Below are 20418 nucleotides of genomic sequence, written 5' to 3'. Positions count from 1 at the left end.
CGAGGAAAAGAGGGGGGGCTATAAACAAGTGAATTCTAACAAGATAAGGAAAGTAAAAAGATATGCGCTTTTGGGAGGAGAATAGCAACTTCTGCCTCTCATGAATTTAGAATTGCTAACCCCACAGCCCTCATAGCAAGGTACGATAGAGATCAATGGTATGAAATATAACAACTTACAGATCAATTAGCAGAGCCAATTTGATCAGTAATGCTAAAAATAATAACCGAAAGGAAGAATGCAAATAATGCTATGATAAAAAAAACTCTCTGGATGGCACAGAAACATCAGCCATAATTATTACGGGAGCAACAATCATAAAAAGACTCTGCTTGAGCATAGGGGAAGAGCATGTGGCAGAGGCCAGGACTCTAGAGGCACAGCCCTTACCAATAAATGACTACCCAATTGCACTCCCCTCTCATGCAACCCCATTAGGAAGTCACATAACAGCATACGCCCACATATGGGAGGGAATAACATTTGACAAGTGGGTCTTAAGTTCACTAAGGAAAGGGCACTGCATCGAGCTTTTACAAAAACCACATGATGATCTACCCAAAAGAATAAGCATCCCCCTGGAACACCTAAAGATTCTACTGAAGGAGAAGTAAGACTTATTACGAAAGAGACGGAAAACACTACTAACAGACCAGGTAAACACAGGAATATACTCAGTTTATTTTCTGGTACCAGAAAAGGACGAATCAATAAGACCAGTTCTCGATCTAAGACCAGCAAAAAAATGTCAAACCTCAAAATTTCTGGAGGACATCATTACAAGAAGTCAAATCCCTACTAAAGGAGGGAAAGTTCATGGCGACATTAAATTTGAAAGATGCTTACTTTCATATTTCAATTTTCCAAAGTCACAGAAAATATCTCAAATTCAAAATACTAAACAAACACTACTAATTCAAAGTACTTCCTTTTGGATCTACCTGAGAATCTTGTGTATTCACCAAGGAGCTTGCAGTGGTCGCCGCACATCTAAGCAACAAGGCCATACCAGTATACCCATAACTAGACGATTGGCTAATAATGGGAAGGGATGCACAAGAATGCCTAGCACGCACACGCAGGCACTCTGTACAATTTTTACACGGCCTGTGTTTCTCTATCAACAAGAAAAATTCAAGCCTAACCCCAAGCAGAGAAAATGTTTTCCTGGGGGCAGTTCTAAACACTCGGACAGCGTACCCAACACCAGAAAGAGTACAGGCTTTACAAACACTAATTCCCCTGTTAAAGCCAGGCCAGATGTTATCAGTCAGGAAAGTTATGAGACTCCTAAGCATGATGGCATCTTCCATATTCATAATACAAGATGCTCATCTAAGAATATGAATAATACAACAGTGGCTAGCGGAACAATGGTCACAGAAAACAGGCCATTGGGACGATCTAGTGGTAGCCTCATGAAAAATAAACAAAAGTCTACTTTGGTGGTCACCAAACAACATGAGCATAGGAAGACTTTTCTTGTCCCCGCCTCCACAAATAATAACAGACCCATCACTGGCAGGATGGGGAGCACATTGTCTTCACCTCAACGGCCAAGGGAAATGGACAGCAAAACAAAAACATATCACATAAACTGGCAATAACATCTAGCAATAAAGATGCCACTACTTTCCTTCCAAAATGCACTACAGGGAAAGACCATACTTATACAGACAGACAACACACATGAAATGTTCTATATCAACAAGCAGGGCGGAACTCATGCAAAAGAGTTACCCAGCCTGCCACAAAACCTTTGGCACTGGTGCATAAAAAGAAACATATCCAAACAAGCAGAGCACGTCCCGGGATTCACAATATTCCAGCAGACTCACTCAGCAGAGTCTTAATGCCAGCACATGAGTGGGAATTCGTCTCCATTACACTAAAATGGAATTCTGCGACATAGGGTCACCAAGCAATACACCTGTTCGCAATAAAAGAGAACAAGAAATGCCAAAACGATGCATCTAGGTCCCCCCAACCAGGGTCCCTAAGCAATGCACTGTGGACGAATTGGCCTGGGATATTTACAAACGTGTTTCCCCCCCCGACACCACTCATTCACAAAATAATTCACAAGATGTACCAAGAGAGTCTAACAATAATCTCATTGCTCTAACGTAGGCAAGACAGCCATGGTACTCACACCTAATGCACATGTTTCTGTGCCCACCAATCAAGCTACATCCAATACAAGACCTGCTAACGCAGAAGAACAAACAGGTAACACACCCAACACCTCAGATGACCAATTTAGCAGCATGGCTCTTGATTTCAAAGAGTTGGCCATCTCCAATTCCCCACAAAGTGCATGGAGGGATATCATTAGGAGAAGTAAGGAAACCTAACACAAGACATCGCTACTTCAACAAATAGAAAAGATTTGTATTCTGGTGCAAAAGAAGCAAAACCAATCCCATAGATTGATGAGCTTCAGATGTGGTACTATACCTCATATATACAAGCTTCAGAAAGATGATTACTGGTAATATTAGTCTTAATTATTTAATGGAAACCTGTTGCTAGTAAGCTAGAAAAATACTTGTACGGAGGGAGGCAGAGTTAAGAGGGGATGCAAACCGATGAGTCTTAAGGGTGGAAGGATGTTTATCCTGTATACTCTTACGTCCAGTCCCCTTTCCTCCATACTGATAGGATGGGTCAGAGGATACCGCATATATGATGGGGAATTCTGCACCCTAAATTGGTACTGTAAAGCTCAAATGACAGACGGGGTTTGAAAGTGAACAGGTAGGTATCTTAAGACGAGGATGAACAGGGACATACATTAACACAGATCTTTAGGCAGAAGTTTCCTGTTAAACAAAAGAATATTAAGGTAATTTCCTTTCTGGTTGGATCATAACAATGAAAACCGGTGGTTTTTCAATTACCTTCGAATTCTGAGTTGGGATTGCATGAGAGATTTTCTGCGTGCAGTATCCTCTTTATACATCATGTGGTAAACATTGCAAACAATCCCAACTCATAATTACATTACATTTTAAAAGTATGAGGTATTTCAAAAATATGTTCTTACAATTACCACTATTCTCATAATGAAGCCACTTAGTACGAGGTTCTAAATTCTTCATGACATTACATTCTTCAATCATGTTTTAGTTAACATTAAAATATGCATTGGCAAAATGTGAAGGACCCTAAAGGAACTAAAAGAACTGTATTGTTAGTAGAGTGGTGTTAAGGATTTTCTTTGAAATGTTGGACCAATTTTGTTAATCTAAACACTCCTTTTTTCCCTTTACAGGATGAATCAGTCCAGATATCCATGCAGCCATGTAAAATCCATGTGTTAGTCCTGGTGTTGCATGGTGGAAACATCCTGGACACCGGAGCTGGGGATCAGAGCTCCAAGCACGGCGATGTTAACACCATCACGTCTGTCTTCGACACAGTGATGAGGGTGCACTACCCAGCTGCCCTCGGGCGCATCGCCATCAAGCTGGTGCCATGCCCGGCCATCTGCTCTGAAGCCTTCTCCTTGGTGTCAAAGTAAGTTAGTAATATTTTTAGTGGACAAATGGTGTGAGCGGGTTTGGTTTGTTTCTGCCTTTTGCTGAAAAGATTACTTTTTGCACCTTTGTCACAGCCTACAGATAGGCTTCTTTGTTAAGCCGGTGACAATTCATCAGAGCCTAGTCGCATTTATTTTTGGCAGTCATAAGGATGATAGAAGATACATGGAAATCATGTGCTTGATTTATATTATAATCACTAATCCGATATGAATGGATGTATTGGTTTACATAGGCCCTCATTACGACCCTGGCGGAAATCGAAAAACGATGGCGGAAATGCAATACCGCCATCGAATAGCGCTCAGTGCGACTATGACCCGTCACCGCAAAGTACGAAGCCATTAGCGACACCGTAGTGAACGCCAACGCTAACTGCACCAAGCACGCGCGCGCGCGCCATGCCAAACCGCAAACACCACCATGGTGCAACGGTACGCCAATTCCGACCCTAGCGGACATGTACCTAACGCCATCAGGCATGGCGGAATGTACCATTCCGCCATGGCGAGAAGTACGGCATCGCGAATCAACCGTAAACGGCCCCACTGAGTGCCTGTACACCGCTCCCTGCCCACAAAGTACAACTCCCCGTAGGTGCAATGAAGCCACAATGCAACCATTGAAATGTACAAGTCACCCATGCATGCCAACGAACAAAAGAAACACAAGAGGGGCCAATGGGAGCTGCAGGGCACAGATGGCACGAATACAGAAGCCATCCCAATGGACATGACCACAGTCCCCCACCAAGAAACGCACGCAAACACAGGCACCTGTGACCAGCAATATTCCGAAGACCACATCATTCAACCAGTCCACCTGGCTGACCGGCATCTGTTACACAAAACCCAATCCCCCGCCCCTGAGCATGACAACATTCAAACTGGCATATTGGCAGCCCCCATCCCTGACCTCACTGGGCTTCGTAGGCAAACGCGCACAGCACAGTACCACGCAACTAAACCCCGAAGCTGGAACCCAATGCAGATCTCCTCACAATACATCGCCCCCCAAATAGGCATATGCCACATCACTTGCAAAGAAAAACGCTACACGGGCCAAATCAGAATAGAAATTTTATGCACATCAAAATCACAAAGCACATACAGCCATCAGGCCATGAACTCCAAAACACCAATCACCATTGTGGGCTGCTTCCGCAAGAAATGACCAGCCACTACCTGTGTGTCGCCCTGTTCCCCCATGGTACACAGAGCCACATTCACGTACGAAAAGGCAACATGGAAGCGCACAGAACCGCAGGGCCGTCCCAATGGGGAGGCACTAGTCCAGCTGAAAGGCCGAAATGTTGCTCCGAGCCACCAGTACTGCGTAAGGGCATGTGGCCCATTGGCGATCGTCCCATAAGATCGTAATGCTGCTCCACTGATTAACACGAAGCAGCAGGTGTCGGGAGTAAAATCCATCTGCAGGAGTGGCATACAGATGGCAGTGGCAAAAGGGGAGGAGGTACCTGTCAACCAAAAGAAAAGAAAAAGAACAGAATGGCCATCAGAACTACATACCAACAACTCACTTCAATGATCACACGAAATCCACAGCCATATGCATGCTAGCCCACTCCAAAGGAACATCACCACCCCAAAACCACTTGCGACTCATAACCATCTATATCGAGGTGCAAACACCATCACAAACGAGTGTCTGAGGGCGCCTCGAGACAGGGAGGGCTCAACAAGGCCAGATGGACGATGGTCCCACTATGGCAGCCCTGCATCACATAGCGTAGGGGAGGCAGATAGATCCCAAGAAGCCCTGTACATGGCAAACTCTGTATCAAATCACCTGCCCATGCATCCATCCATCATTCCCTCATCCCGGGATCAAAATGCCTGAATAATTACTCACATAACATTAGAAACATCCATTGAGTCTGTGCGTTATGCAGCCTGCTAAATCCACAGTGCCCCAGCCCGTAATTCCAGTGTTGTGAAGTAACATGTATTTGGGAACGGACGGCCTCATCGCCCACGTAGCTATTGCGCATCCCAAACTATTCATATCAATCATTGCTCCCTCGCCATGGGCCCTGTCTCAAGGACATAGAACAATAGAACGTTACATTTGCAGTCAGACCTGTGGGCATCTCCTCGCCGCTAGCTGGAAACCGAAAGCGCCGCCCTTCGAATTCCTCATTTGCAACATCACGTCGAAAAGGCATCTGTGGCCGTTTGAAATCACTAATTATTCCATCGAGTGCGGCTGTGTGTGAAAATGGCAACTGCCTTCACCCACGAATGGGACGCCCCGCCCGTCGTTGCAACTCGGTACAGTGATGCATGAGGGCCCACCGTTACTCGAGTACTACGTCCCACTGACCCCTCACAAGTCTGTTCGCGACTGCACAGATAGTATGTGAAACAATGGGACCACAGCAGAATGAACATATCAACCAATCTTACACGGCCATCGGGTACAAATACATGATTGCAATAGCAAGATACAATTCCCCGAATTGCAGCGTTGTGCGCGGGACGTGCTCGGCCAAAGGGGAGAGCAGTTTGCACAGGTGGAATCAATCACCACAGGTGGAGGCCATACAGTCTGAAAACACATAAATTGCACAGCCAGTCTCCTCCCACAACCACACCGAAATGCTACCGGCAGGACTCGCGATGTTGGCCCTGGGGGACCTGATAGCACTGCAAGTGCTCCGACTCCAAGAAGTAGACGAACACCAACTACAACCAGCCGCACGGAGGAGACGCAGGAGGAGGAGGAGGCCAAGGCAGGGCCAGCAAGGCCCACCAGCACAGCCACTACCACCACGCAGGCAGCCCGCAATTCAACGCCTCCGAGCACATCCGTTCAACCTCACTGATGAGCAGATCCACACCCTCTACCGTCTGGACCGGGACACCATAGCCGCCATTGTGGACATGACACAGGCTGACCTTGTCAGCATGATAGATAGCCCAACCGCCATCCCACCCCTACTGAAGGTGGTGTCTGTACTCCACTTCCTGGCCACAGGCACCTACCAGCACACAGTCGGACAGTTGCATGGCATTTCTCAGCCACTGTTCTCACGGACACTATTGCAAGTGCTCGATGCCCTCCTGAAGCACGCAGACGACTACATCTCTCTACCACGCTCGGAGCAGGAAATAACCAACACAAAAGTGGGATTCCATGCACTTGCCGGCATACCGGGTTGCATTGGTGCCATCGACTGCACCCATGTTGAATTGGTCGTCCCACATGCCATGGAGGCCCAGTACCGCAACCGAAAACAATTTCATTCCCTGAATGTACAGATGGTGTGTGACTCCAACAGGATCATTACACATTGTTGTGCCCGATTCCCTGGATCAACCCATGATTCTATGGTCTTGAGGAACTCTACAATACCACGCTACATGGAGCGACACGCAGGGAACAGATCCTGGCTACTCGGTGAGTCTCATTACATGCATGATGATGTGGGGTATGTGAATTGTCAATGACCTGCCAGGAAGGGGGGGGGGGGGTGTGCGTACGTATCAATGGCATTCCACATCATACGTTTCTCGTCCACATACAGGTGATGCTGGATATCCACTGAAGAGATGGCTCCTCACACCAGTCCGGAACCCACGGGACCAGCATGAGGAGGACTACAACCATGCCCACTCACGTACCCGTGTAGTCATTGAACAGGCATTCGGCCTACTGAAGACCCGTTTCCGCTGCCTCAGCAGGTCTGGCGGGGCACTCCTGTACCGCCATGAGAAGGTTGCAAAGATGGTGATGGCATGTGTCATGCTCCACAACATGTGCGTACGTAGAAATGTGCCCATGCCCCCTGACGCAGAACTGCAAGCACCTGATGATGGTCATGATGAGGGTGGGGATGTGGCAGCACCTCATGGAGTCTGCGAGGCACCGGAGGCCCGTGACATTCGTCAGCATCTCATTGATGTATGCTTCTAGCACTCACGCCTGGTGGCTGATACATGGACACGGGACTCGTGGCACTGCGTGTGTCTGGGACATGCACAATATGGACTGTACGCCTATGATGGCCTAGTACACAAAGATCAATGTCCACACTTGTCATTGGTTGATCGTGCACTTTTTATGGCATATGTGATATCATGTTGAACACCCTATCGACCCGCCACCCAAGTGAGCCCAACACACCCCCTCCACCCTCCTACCTCCCCCCCGAACACCAGTGTCCAAAGATGCTCATTGTCAGTGGGCTGTCGCTATTGCATGCCCCCTCTGCGGGTATCAGGGGCACCCCTGCCTGTGGAGCGCAGGTTCCTTCCAGATCTACGTTGGGGGCTGCCCTGGACGGAACTTGCAACGGATGATGTGTCTGCCTGCTCACGTCCATGCATGTCCCTAAGGGTTTGCGAGAGCTCAGTGAGCACACGGCGCACTGCGGCAAGTTCGGCACATACGTCTTTGGACGTCGCATGCAGTTCCCCCCTCAGGCTCTCGGTGCTACTCTCCATTTGGACTCTCAGGCTCTCGGTGCTACTCTCAATTTGTGCCCTTAGCGTCTCTGTACCTCTCTCCATTTCTGCCCTAAGTGTCTCTGTTGATGTTTCTATGTCTGCCTTGGTGCCCCCACATTCATCGGCATGGCCCTTGAGGAGTGTGGCCATTTGCTGCTGTTGGACGATTAACTTGTCGAGGGACTGTTGCCTCTGCTGGGCCATGGCCATTTGCGGTGGTGTCACAGAGGGGCTGTTGTCCTCATGTTGCCTTGCCACAGGGCTTGTGGGGGATGGCCAGTCGTCGTCTTGTGGCTGCACCTGCGTGGTATCCTCATGTTGTACGGGAGGGGACAGACAGGGGGATTGGGACAGGTCATGGATGGATCTGACCTCGACATCCCCGTCTTCTGTGTCCGAGCATGCTGCCATCAATGGGGTGTCACCTATGGTGCTGCTGCCACCAGAGGCAGTGCCTTCTGTGGCATCCATTGGGGGGACCTGTGGTGGTGGTGTTGTGGGCATGCTGGCTGCTGGGGTGCCTGTTGATGTTCCCTCCTCTGTGCTGCCACCTGATTTGTGCTGCTGCCGTGTCTTGATGCGTGCAGCTGAGGTGGAGGGTCTCTGGCCGTTGGTCTTGGCCCTCTTTGCAGGTGTGCTGGTAGGGGTGTCCTGTAGCTCGTCGTTTGGATCGGACCCTGTGGTGGAGTAAAGGAGGGCGAGGGTTATTGATGGGTCAGTGGGAATTGGAATGGCATTGTATCACATGCATTGGGGTGGTACCTGAGGGTGATTTGGGTCGGGGTCTTGGAGGTGCTTTGATTTGTGTGTGGAGTGAGGGTGCAGTTGTTTGGCAGCCTGCAGTTAGGGTGTGCCTGCTGCACGTGTAGTGCGTGTATATGGGGTTTTTAATTATTTATGTATTTATTGTGGGTTTTAACGTGCGCTATCAGGCCGATGTGTGTGGGCGTTCTCCTGGACATGTGTTTCTGTTGCACTATGTGGACGCATGGTACTTCACATGGATGGACTGTGTGGATTTGGCATTGTTTTATCTGGCCCACCTACCTGAATCTTCGGATGTCTGCACTCCTTTCTCCATCCCTCCGACTCCCTCTATGCTCTCCATTCCGATGGTGGAGGCACAGATTTCTTCCCAGGGGGTCAACTTGATGGGTGATTCAGGACCTCCCCCGGTGGCTGTGGCAATGTTGCGGTTGGCAGAGAGTATGCTGCGGACGCGTATCCGCAGGTCGTCCCATCGCTTGCGGCATTGCTGTGGGGTGCGGGGTGCGGTCCCCACCGCACTTACCCGCTGTGCCACCAGAGCCCATATGGCCTTCTTGTTTGCAAGTGCCGTCCTGGTCATTTGCGTGGAGAAGACGACGGCTGCATTCTCCTGGAGGGTCTCTGTTAGCACGGTGAGTTCCTCACGGGAGAAGTGGACCTGCCGCTTGCGGTCGCACGCTTTCTTCGCTACTTTTCCCATTTTTCTTGGTTTCGCTAGGGTGGTTGACGGGTTGGGGTGTGTTTCAGGGTAGTGATTTTAGTGGTTGTGTTGTTTTGGTGTTTTTATAGGTGTACGCCGGGATGTTTCCCGTTCCGGGCCCATGTTTTAACTTCCGTTTCCGTATATTTCCGGGCACCGTACTTTCCGGTAGGCGCACACTGCGGTGACCGCTAAGAGGGGTGGCGGTATTGCACCTAGGGCGCCGTACGGCGGCGGTGTGGGCCGTTTTGGGGTCATTTCCGCCATCGCGGACTTTGCACTTCCGCCGTGGCGTGGTGCTCGTGCCCGATGGGTCGGAATGGGCCGCACTTTGCTCCTTCGTACAATGGCGGAAACGCTATTTACGCTGTGGCGCTCCGGTCAGTCGCTTTCCGCAAGGGTCGTAATGAGGGCCATAGTGTTTTTGCAAGCTATGTCTTCCCAAAACAAATGGGGTTCCTGACCACATTGTGTAGACTTTTAAAATACAGGAGGCATATTATATAAATGTGGCACCAGTGCAAACAATGTATACAATCCGGGCACTGTATTTGCTGCTATGCCATGCAGATTGCTTGACTGGGCACCTGAGAGAGGGCACCGTGAAATGTTCTTTGAAGGGTAGTGTCTTCAGATCCTTCCTGAAGTGTGGGCTGGATGAGACTAGTCTTAACTGCATTGGCATCGTGTTCCAAGAGATAGGGTGTATCTGTTAATGTTGTGGTTTTTGTTGTTACTGGTGTTAATTGTGTAATAATTAATTTGTATGGAAATGATTTAATAATGTTGATTAGAGGAATTTGGTTAAAGGTTATATTTTAAACTAATGCTAATAAAAAAAGTCGTGGTTTCTGGGGGGCGGGGGGTGTATATATCTCTGTGGGCAAGAGTCGCCTCTTCAATGCTGGTGCCATCCCAGTTATTGCTGAAAGCAGCGCAGATGGAGAAATAACAGATATCTTGAAGTGGGACACTGTGCTGGGCATTTTTATGGTTAAAAGTAGAGAGCACAGCAACAGAGTTGTCCCTGCGCACGTGTCCTGCAGGAATCTCACCATGACACTGAGGGCTCATTGTCTCTATGGAGAGGTGAGCCGGATCATGTATAGGCTCTGTGGGAAGGGCTAGGTGCCCTCTGACATTGGAAGAGACCAGTGGACCAGGCTGTAGCGTATACACCTTAATTTGGTGCATCTCGTTTTTGTTAATTGCTAGTGTTTGTGCAATATGTGGCCAGCTCACAACATTAAACCTTGCCTTGGTGTACATAGAAGAAACGGGTAGTTGCTTTTAACCTTCGCATGGCCTCTTGCAACAAGGAAGTGCATTTTGAGAGACATGTTTTTTTATCTCAACAAAAGAAACTATTACATAGTGGAAATTATTTAATTTACACAGGCGTTTATAAAAAAAAAGTTAACATTTTACAATGTTAACTACTGGTTATCACTTCCAGTATAAATTGCAGTCATAACAAGGACACAATACCTGTACTGAGCAAAGTACATTATACAAATCTGGAATAACCTTATACATTATTTTTTGATAGAGTGTGTATAATTCCAGGATGTACACACCCTCATTATAGGTTTCACAGTGTCCCGCCGGTAATTCCGGTGGGATTCCAGGGAAAGTGACATACCGTTACGGGCTCCTGATATCCCAATAATACCAGGATTTTACAGGTGCCGGCAACAGCAGTCATTCCCCATTACATGGAGTCCAATAGGACTCCAGGGGGGTAATTGCTGGTATTTCCAGCATCGGTATGCGCTGGAAATACTGCCTGTTTTTTGCTGTGGCAGCCCAATTTACCTCCTGCTCCTGGGTGGCGGTAAAACCGGTAACCCCCCCACCTACAAATTTGCAAACTTATAATGACCTCCACAGTCTTATACACTCATGTTGTACTCTATCCAAATACCCCTATCAGAAACGGGAGGGGGGCATATACCACCAATGTGGGTGCCTTGCTGATTTGCATAAAATCAAAGTTCATTTTGGGAACATAAGAGCGACCACAGATCTATTTTCCAATTATGTCTGTGATAATGAGTAGGATGCAAATCACTCAGGATATAATACTCACTGTACTTGGAGCGCATTTCAATTTTTACAACATCCTCCCGAACGCAAAAGTGCTTGTAAACATCAACCATGTGTAGTCATTCGGACAGGCTCAGGGTTTGGATGAAAGGATAAAATGGCTGTGATATCTCGGGACACAGGGACCAATTGATTGAGACAGAATATTAGAAGAGAGGGGAAGCTAGGCTGTACCCATGCACATTCCCCGATGCACAGGCATACTTGGAGAACTATATTTAGATAGATCGATTTAGCACACATTTTAATACTTAAGCGAATGAACCAGAAGATATGTTTTTACCAAATTTAACCCATTCCTATAAAGCGCTTTGGTTGATACAAATTAAGATTGTTGTATGTTTGTGTAATCTTGCCCCACTATTGCTAAATTGCACATGTTGGTATGGAGGAGTCTATTTGCTTTTTGGTTAATGTAATGTTGTTGTGTACACCTTACTTAAAATATTGGTAACTGTGAAATAACCCAAAGAAATCATACAGAATTAAAATAAGGAAACAAATTACCTCATCCCTCCCTCCTCCCCAGTTCCCTCTTTTGTTCTCCCTAGATTTGTGCCATAAACAGCATCTACATTGATAACGTAAGCATGTAATGATAAATGCAATATTCCAGGTGATTTCTGTGAGGCTGTAAAGTTCTTATTTGTATCCTCGATAACATTTAAGAAGCAGTCCTATACCCTGAAGGACCTTGGGAGCTGGTTGTGTAAAGAGGAGTGTTGCTAAGAGTGACATGTACCCATCCTGTCTCTCTTTTGTTTGGGTTTTGCGTAAAAGATGCATACTTACATCATATGCACTGAAAAAGCATGCACCCAACCTTTTCTACTTTTTTTTGTTTATTTCAATACCCTATATCCATGTGTGATTTAGCACTATTGCAGTAGAATTACTCGAAAATGCAATTTAGCACAACAATCATAATATGCACCATGCAGCACACAGTTTATGCAAACTGGCTCATGTTCCAAAAGTATAGCTGTGCACCACGGCAAAAAATATAATCAGGCAAAACGATTTTGGAATATTTTCATATTTAATCAATTTTGGAAATCTGAAGCTGAGACAACGTTTCAGTATGAAGTAGTGCGCTCGGTTTCTTAACTAGCAAACCTTGTGCACAATTCGTGCAACTTTGCCTTAGTGAGGTGACCTGCGATGTTTGGCTTCACAGGTGTTTAGGACTACAACGTCCATCTGCCCTGACCGGAATGGTGAGGGATCATGGAAGAGCTGCAGGTGCTGCTGAACCTGGCAGACCTTTCCTGACGTTTTGCCTGCAACCTATCAGTCTTCAGCTAAATACAAGACTGCTGGAGGTAAAGAGGAAATGGAACAAAGTAACACACACCAAAATTCATTGTCTGTAAGTCTATTAGACGATCTTCCTTTTCGAAATCTGCAAGCACAGAAGTGTAATAGATTGTTAAGAAAGTGCTGTCTCCCTTTTAGCCCCCACCAATATTTATCTTCATACCTGGTCTCCTGCGCAAAGTGCTTGCAGGAGATTCTTTACTCCGGATCAGAAGATGACACGCTTTATTGAGTGTTTAATTTAAAGGGAAAGTCTCAGTGCAGTTAATTGTATATTTTGTCGAATAAATAGATGAGGCTATAACCACTATCCTTAGGGTTGTCTTGCAAGTTTCCTTTTGAATAGTCTCATACCTCAATGTGTCTCATCTATTTATTCCTACAAAATATACAATTAACTGCACTGAGACTTTCCCTTTAAATTAAAAGTGTGCACCGTTCCTTTTTCTATTCCATTCATGTGCGTTCTCTCTTTTACAGGTATGAGATTAATCTCTGCACTGACAGATAAATAGCGGTAGCTCTTCTTGACATGCGCGCATGGCAATTTGTGGATCATGCTCGGTTTGGGAAACACTGATAAACGCGCTCCACCGACATTGGCTCGCATCTCTTGCTGACTGTAACTCAGCTCCTCCCATGACACCTTATTAGTACCCGGCGAGGGACAATCAGATTGTAACATGCAATCTGATTGGCCCTCGCCAAGGCTTTACCCGGCCGGAAATCCTTCTCCCGACGTTCCTTTTCTTTGTCCCCGACGGGGAGAGTGACAGCCCCTCAGCCAATGAAGAGGCTCAGAAAGGGGTAATCCCCACTCCGAGCCACCACACGGCTGGAGGCTGCCATCTTTCCCTGCCGGGGAGCGAGGTAAGTGTTCCCCCCCATCCAAACCATCCCCTCCCTGCCCTCCCAGCCCCACTTACCTTCTTTTTGGTCCATTTCGAGAGCGGACCTGCTGGTTCCCAGCGCGTCTGCTCCCGATCCGCGACAGGCCGTCATCGAAAGGAAGAAGGGGGTATATGTAGTCCCTTCTCTCCTTTCCATGGCAGCCATTTTCTTTGTTTACATGTTTCCTATTTTTAAATGGCCACCGTGGAAAGGGCCATTTTATTTGTTTACCTTTTTCAATTCACTTTGAATGGCTGACATGGAAAGGGAAAATGGACTTCATTTCCCCTTCCGCGGTGGCAATTTTTTTGTAACTTGTTTTTTTCTGTTCCGAAATTAAGCAATAAGCCCCGAGCCGCGGGTGCATTAACGATTCAGGTAATGCCCCGGGTCCTTCGTTAAGGCCCTCGCTTAGCACGGGCCTGTAACTATGAGCCCTGGGGCATTACCTCACTCAGTAATGCCCTCGGGGCTAGGGGCTTATTGCTTTAGTAGTATCCTCGCATTACTTCCTGGTGCATGGTGGAGTGTTCCTTGCTCCTGTTCTGAGAAACGAGTTCTGCGAGCACCCTTCGATTACTTCTTTGCACAATCCACTCAGTAAGACAGTAACTCGCGCGCACGCTTTTGAGCGCGCTTGCACTCTCTGCACACCGTCAAATCGTTGTGCGTCAGTGAAGACCTAGGAGTTGGCCTGTAGACACAGACGTAAACCCAAATCCGGGTCCAAATCATATGCGGCAAACAACTTAGACTCTGCAATGAGGCAGCAGGATATCTTAAGAGCTACACTTTGCTGCTGATTAACTATTGGAAACATGAACGTTGCATGAAATGTAATGTAAACTGGGTAGCTACCCATCACCACTTTCTCCGACAAGTGACTCTGCGCCCTGTCCCTCACTGAATAGTAAGCCAACCCTGGAGGACCCGATAACATATCCATCCTTTTTATACTGCGCAAGCGGCACAAATGGGGGGAGAAATTGATTTGCAATTTTTTCTTGGGCTGGTGCAAGCATTTATTAGTACGGTTTAGAGAAAGATGCATTATTTCTCAGGAAAAAATAAATGTTGGTTTGACACCTTATTAAACTTAGATGGATGTTAAGTCAATTCTTTATTTCACAATTGCTCTAGTGGTGTTTGTCTTTGGAGTTTATTTTGCTGTGAAAAACTAGAAGACAGTTGTGTTTAGAATTTCCCAAAATGCCATTGAGCTTACACATTGATGTGATACAGGGGCAGACAGCTAGCCTAGTGACCTATGGTGTCTTCAGGAAGGGAGAACACGCCAAGCTGATACGGTGAGCCTACATAATAAAGTTGGCTGGATGTTTTCTTTTTGGGCTGAAGGAAAAGCTTTTTGAACGTATTAACCTTTCAGAAAAGTAAGTTATGACTTGATTACAAAAGAGGGCAGTTTTTCTGACGGGGACAATAAGCCCTTGAGCTATGTGGATCGGAATCCAGAATGGAAGTAGAACATCTAAGGTAAGGAGTACACTTGTAAGGAACCAACTAACAAAGTCGCAAAGGATGCACAATCTTTCACAGAAAAGCCTACAAACAGGGGACATGGTTCCAGGCGGGTCAAAAAACATTATGTAGAAAGAACATGACAAACTGATAAGCAAGAAAGGACATTTGTTGAGCCCATTTGTAATGGCCCGCCTTGCTATAAAGGTCTCTCAGCAGAGGAGATGCTGGGTGGCAATTTGTCAGGGTCCGGCTTGACTGAATTCCACAGGAGCTGATGCTGGCCCCACAGACCGTCACCAGGAGTTCACCTCTCAACCCTTAAGTATAAGCTGAGCCGAGAACCCCAAGGAAGGGAAAGGGGAATTTGGAGAAAATAACTGAGACACTGCAGTCTGCAACCATCTGGTAGGCTCCGGTATCTGTAGTAAACGAATACACTTGGTTACTTATATATTAATATAAACTTCTTTTCTAAAATTATTTTAAAATAAACTCTAACTTCATTACCTCTTAAACCTCTGTATAAGACTTAGAGGTTAATTATCTGTATGGAATATCTTGTAAACAATTATCATGCATAGTGCATATAGTCTCAAGCCATTCAAGTCTCTTTAGAATCCTAAAGTAATGACCCTTGCAAGCACCTTACAGATTTAGATATTCTTCTTGCTTTTTAAGTTCTTTTAACTCTATGAAGTTTGAGATTTAAATGCTTTTGTGAAATGCAGTCTTTCTTTGAAGAATTGAATTCCTTTTGCATAAAAATTACATTAAATAGAAACTCATAAACTTTCTTGAATGCTGCTCTCCTGCGTGTGGACCTTTCCTTTTTACACATACGAACGCATAGTTTCTTTCTTGACACGCGTTTGCGATAAACACGTGAAATCACAAGACGTGAAAAATTGTCCTTGCGTATAAAATTCACACGCGCATATTAACAAATACACGCACGTGTGAAAACAAGTGTACGGGTGCTAAAAAACAACTCGCGCTAAGTAAAATGGACTTGCGCTCTATCGCTACCGAACACACACGGTTATACGTAACGTCACTCACTTAAAAATTGTACACGCGTTCAAAACAACTCGCGCTTAGTTAAAAAATGGACTCGCGCTCTATCTCAACCCAACACGTGCTTTCTTACACAACGTCTCTCACGTTAAAAATGTGCACGCGCTCCGAAATTTTCCCTTAGTCGCTGTAGAACTTTCTTAACATGTTCTTCATGTTGCAGTAGATCCTTAGAAAAAATGAGAATGTCATCAATGTATACTACTACAAAAATGTCAATAAAATCTCTCAACACTTCATTTATAAAAAATTGAAAAGCTGCCGGGGCATTGCACAGTCCGAATGGCATTACTTGATATTCGAAAAGACCAAATTTTGTTCTAAAATCTGTTTTCCATTCATCACCTTGACCTACCTGCACCAGATGGTAGGCACCACGAAGATCCAATTTGGTAAACACTGAAGCTCCTTGAATCTGGTCCAACATCACAGAGATTAAGGGCAGAGGATATCTATTTTTAACTGTAATTTTATTCAATGCCCTATAATCGATACATGTCCGTAAAGTACCTTCCTTTTTTGGAACAAAAAATAGTGGAGAAGCTGCTGGTGACTGAGAGTGCCTGATGAACCCCTTAGCCAGATTTTCTTGAATGTAATCTTTTAAATGTTGATTCTCTTTCTCAGTCAGGGCATAGATGTGACTGCAAGGAATGTGGGCTCCTGGTTCTAAATTAATTTTACAATCATGTTCTCGATGAGGAGGTAATTCGTTAGCTTCCTTTACACTAAACACATCATTAAAATCTTGATAACACTTTGGTAATTCTCCAATTACTGCCCCAATAGAATGTACTATGGTTCCCAATTCCACCAAAGCTTCCACTACTTCTACCGTAAACATCCTCCTGAACTTTTTCCTTACAGCAATTTGTAACACAAAACGAAGAATCCAATTTCACCACTCTTCTTCCCCAATCAATCTGAGGGTTATGATACGTCAACCAGGGCATTCCCAAAATTATTTTCAACTGTGGAGTATCTATTAACTCAAACACAATTTCCTCCCAGTGTCCTCCAATTTCCATCCCCAATGGAATTGTTTCATGTGGAATTAAACCTGAAGTCAGTTGAGACCCATCCACCGCTCTCACATTCTCTGGTATATTTTTTGCAATGTAAGGCACATTCATATCTTTAACCACATTTCAATCCATGAAGTTACCAGTGGCTCCAGAATCAATTACTACTGGACCACTTCCCTTTAATTCTTCTTTTATATACAAGGATACATTCAATATAATATGTCGTACCGAGGCTTGGATTGTATTTGCCACTTGTTGATTTCTGGAACTGTTTGTAGACGAAGAGGTTTTTGGACACCAAGGGCAATTTCCAACAAAATGTCCTGATTTACCACAATATAAACATAAATTATTCTGCCTTCGCCTATCCTTCTCATCCTTAGTTAATGGACCTCTCACTTTATTTACTCTCTCTGCATTCCCAGTTATCAATTCTTTATTTACAAATTCTAATCTTCCCTTATCAACTCTAGGGAAAACTCTGGGTTGCTCAACTCCTCCTCTTCTACGCTCAGCCTTGCGCTCCCCTAATCTATAATCAATTTGTATGACTAGATTAATTAAATCTTCACATGAAGTGTGTCTATTAACAATTGTAGATAAAGCATCTTTTAACTCCTCTCTCAAGCCTCTATAAAACAAAGATGATTGCTTCTCTTCTGGCCAATTGCTCTCTAATACTAAAGATCTAAACTGTGTGGTGTAAGACACTAACAGGCCGATTCATGGAATTAATGTGCGCCGAAAATTCCGGCGCAGAGGTGCCATAACGTGCGAATCGCAGTGCAAGTGCGAAAATCACGGGAAACCAGCGCACATCGATTCATGGAAGTCCGTGCGCGAGAACAATATTGGATGTGCGCTGAAAAAGTGTGCGGCGCACGCCGGCGCACAGGTCATCCAACGGCGTGCGCCACGGCCACAGCGAAATCGCACATAGCGCGGGGCACATAACAAAAGTAGGCGGAACACGGGGCGTAACACTCGGAATGGGGAACAACGCGTGAAAATATGGGCGTCACGGGGGAAGTACAGGAGGCAAGTGCGCGGAACGCCCACACGCTCGCCTACAACTCGTATTCATCGAATCGAATAGGGCAAATCAGCGCACGGGCAAAGACGCGCACAGGGCCAAACAAGTCCGCCACAAGAAAGTAGGCAGTAGCGTCCCTGCGCCTGAAATAAATGTGCGCCAAAATGTGCGCTAACAAAAAGCACCTATATACAGCTATGATGAATGATCCATACTGTGGCCCTCTAGGACAAATGAGGTGCAAAGGGGTACGCGACAAACACGGACACCCGCTGTGTGAAAAATAGCATGTGCGTGTATTTCGGGGTGCGTGAGAAGTTCCACACGCGATTGGCCTGGGTACGTGTACTTCGGGGTGCGCGGGAAGTTCCACACGGGATTGTCCTTGGTACGTGTATTTCGGGGTGCGTGTGAAGTTTCACACGTGATTTCAGCAGGGTATGTGTATTCCAAGGTGCGTGTGAAGTTCCACATGCGATTTCAGCAGGGTATGTGTACTTCAGGTGCGCGGGAAGTTCCACACGCAAATCCAGCAGCCTGCGTGTATTTCGGGGGTGCCGGGGAGTACTACACGTGAATTGGCTGTGTGGGTCCTCCCAGGTGTTCCCTCTACACCCTCCACGGCCCCTGCAAGCAGCCCACACCACAGGGGACTACCCTGCAGCCCTGCACATGTCCCGCAGGCAGCCCATCCAGCATGGCCATGCCCCCCAGCCAGCCCACATGTCACCTTGCACTACTGCCCACCAATGCATGTCGACCAGCACCCCCATCCCCCAGCATCCAGGGGCACCCTCCACCAGGCCCCCACTCATGTCTCCCAGCACCCCCACCCCCCAGCAGTCAGGGGCACCCTCCACCAGGCCCCCACTCATGTCTCCCAGCACCCCCACCCCCCAGCAGTGCAGGGCACCCTCCACCAAGCCCCCACTCATGTCCAACTCATGTCTCCCTGCACCCCCACCCCCCAGCAGTCAGGGGCACCCTCCACCAGGCCCCCACTCATTTCTCCCAGCACCCCCACCCCCCAGCAGTCAGGGGCACCCTCCACCAGGCCCCCACTCATGTCTCCCAGCACCCCCACCCCCCAGCAGTGCAGGGCACCCTCCACCAAGCCCCCACTCATGTCCAACTCATGTCTCCCTGCACCCCCACCCCCCAGCAGTCAGGGGCACCCTCCACCAGGCCCCCACTCATGTCTCCCAGCACCCCCACCCCCCAGCAGTGCAGGGCACCTGCCAGGCCCCCACTCATGTCCAACTCATGTCCCCCTGCACCCCCACCCCCCAGCACTGTGGGGCACCTGCCAGCAGGCCCCCACTCATGTCCAACTCATGTCTCTCTGTACCCCCACCCCCCAGCAGTCAGGGGCACCCTCCACCAGGCCCCCACTCATGTCTCCCAGCACCCCACCCCCCAGCAGTGTAGGGCACCTGCCAGCAGGCCCCCACTCATGTCCAACTCATGTCCCCCTGCGCCCCCCCAGCAGTCAGGGGCACCCTCCACCAGGCCCCACTCATGTCTCCCAGCACCCCCAGCATCCAGGGGCACCCTCCACCAGGCTCCCACTCATGTCCAACTCATGTCTCCCTGCACCCCCACCCCCCAGCAGTCAGGGGCACCCTCCACCAGGCCCCCACTCATGTCTCCCAGCACCCCCACCCCCCAGCAGTGCAGGGCACCTGCCAGCAGGCCCCCACTCATGTCCAACTCATGTCCCCCTGCACCTCCACCCCCTAGCAGTCAAGTGCACCCTCCACCAGGCCCCCACTCATGTCCAACTCATGTCTCCCTGCACCCCCAGCAGTCAGGGGCACCCTCCACCAGGCCCCCACTCATGTCTCCCAGCACCCCTACCTCCCAGCAGTGCAGGGCACCTGCCAGCAGGCCCCACTCATGTCCAACTCATGTCTCCCTGCACCCCCACCCCCCAGCAGTCAGGGGCACCCTCCACCAGGCCCCCACTCATGTCCCCCTGCACCACCACCCCCCAGCATCCAGGGGCACCCTC

The 20418-nt window shown here is 47.6% G+C and overlaps 1 protein-coding gene across 12 annotated transcripts in view; it reads left to right on the top strand.

The window, feature by feature from the left end:
* The window catches only part of PITPNM2 (phosphatidylinositol transfer protein membrane associated 2), a 1944277-nt gene that overhangs the window by 1402949 nt on the left and 520910 nt on the right, over positions 1-20418 (top strand). For all 12 annotated transcript variants that reach the window (XM_069619654.1, XM_069619653.1, XM_069619649.1 and 9 more), the window contains one exon: positions 3275-3519. In XM_069619654.1, the coding sequence (XP_069475755.1) occupies positions 3275-3519 (245 nt within the window). The remainder of the gene's footprint in view (positions 1-3274; positions 3520-20418) is intronic.

Source organism: Ambystoma mexicanum, chromosome 10 (genome assembly GCF_040938575.1).
Source record: "Ambystoma mexicanum isolate Mex_15411 chromosome 10, UKY_AmexF1_1, whole genome shotgun sequence".
In the NCBI taxonomy this organism is placed as follows: Eukaryota; Metazoa; Chordata; class Amphibia; order Caudata; family Ambystomatidae; genus Ambystoma; species Ambystoma mexicanum.
This window is presented reverse-complemented; position numbering and strand designations above follow the sequence as displayed.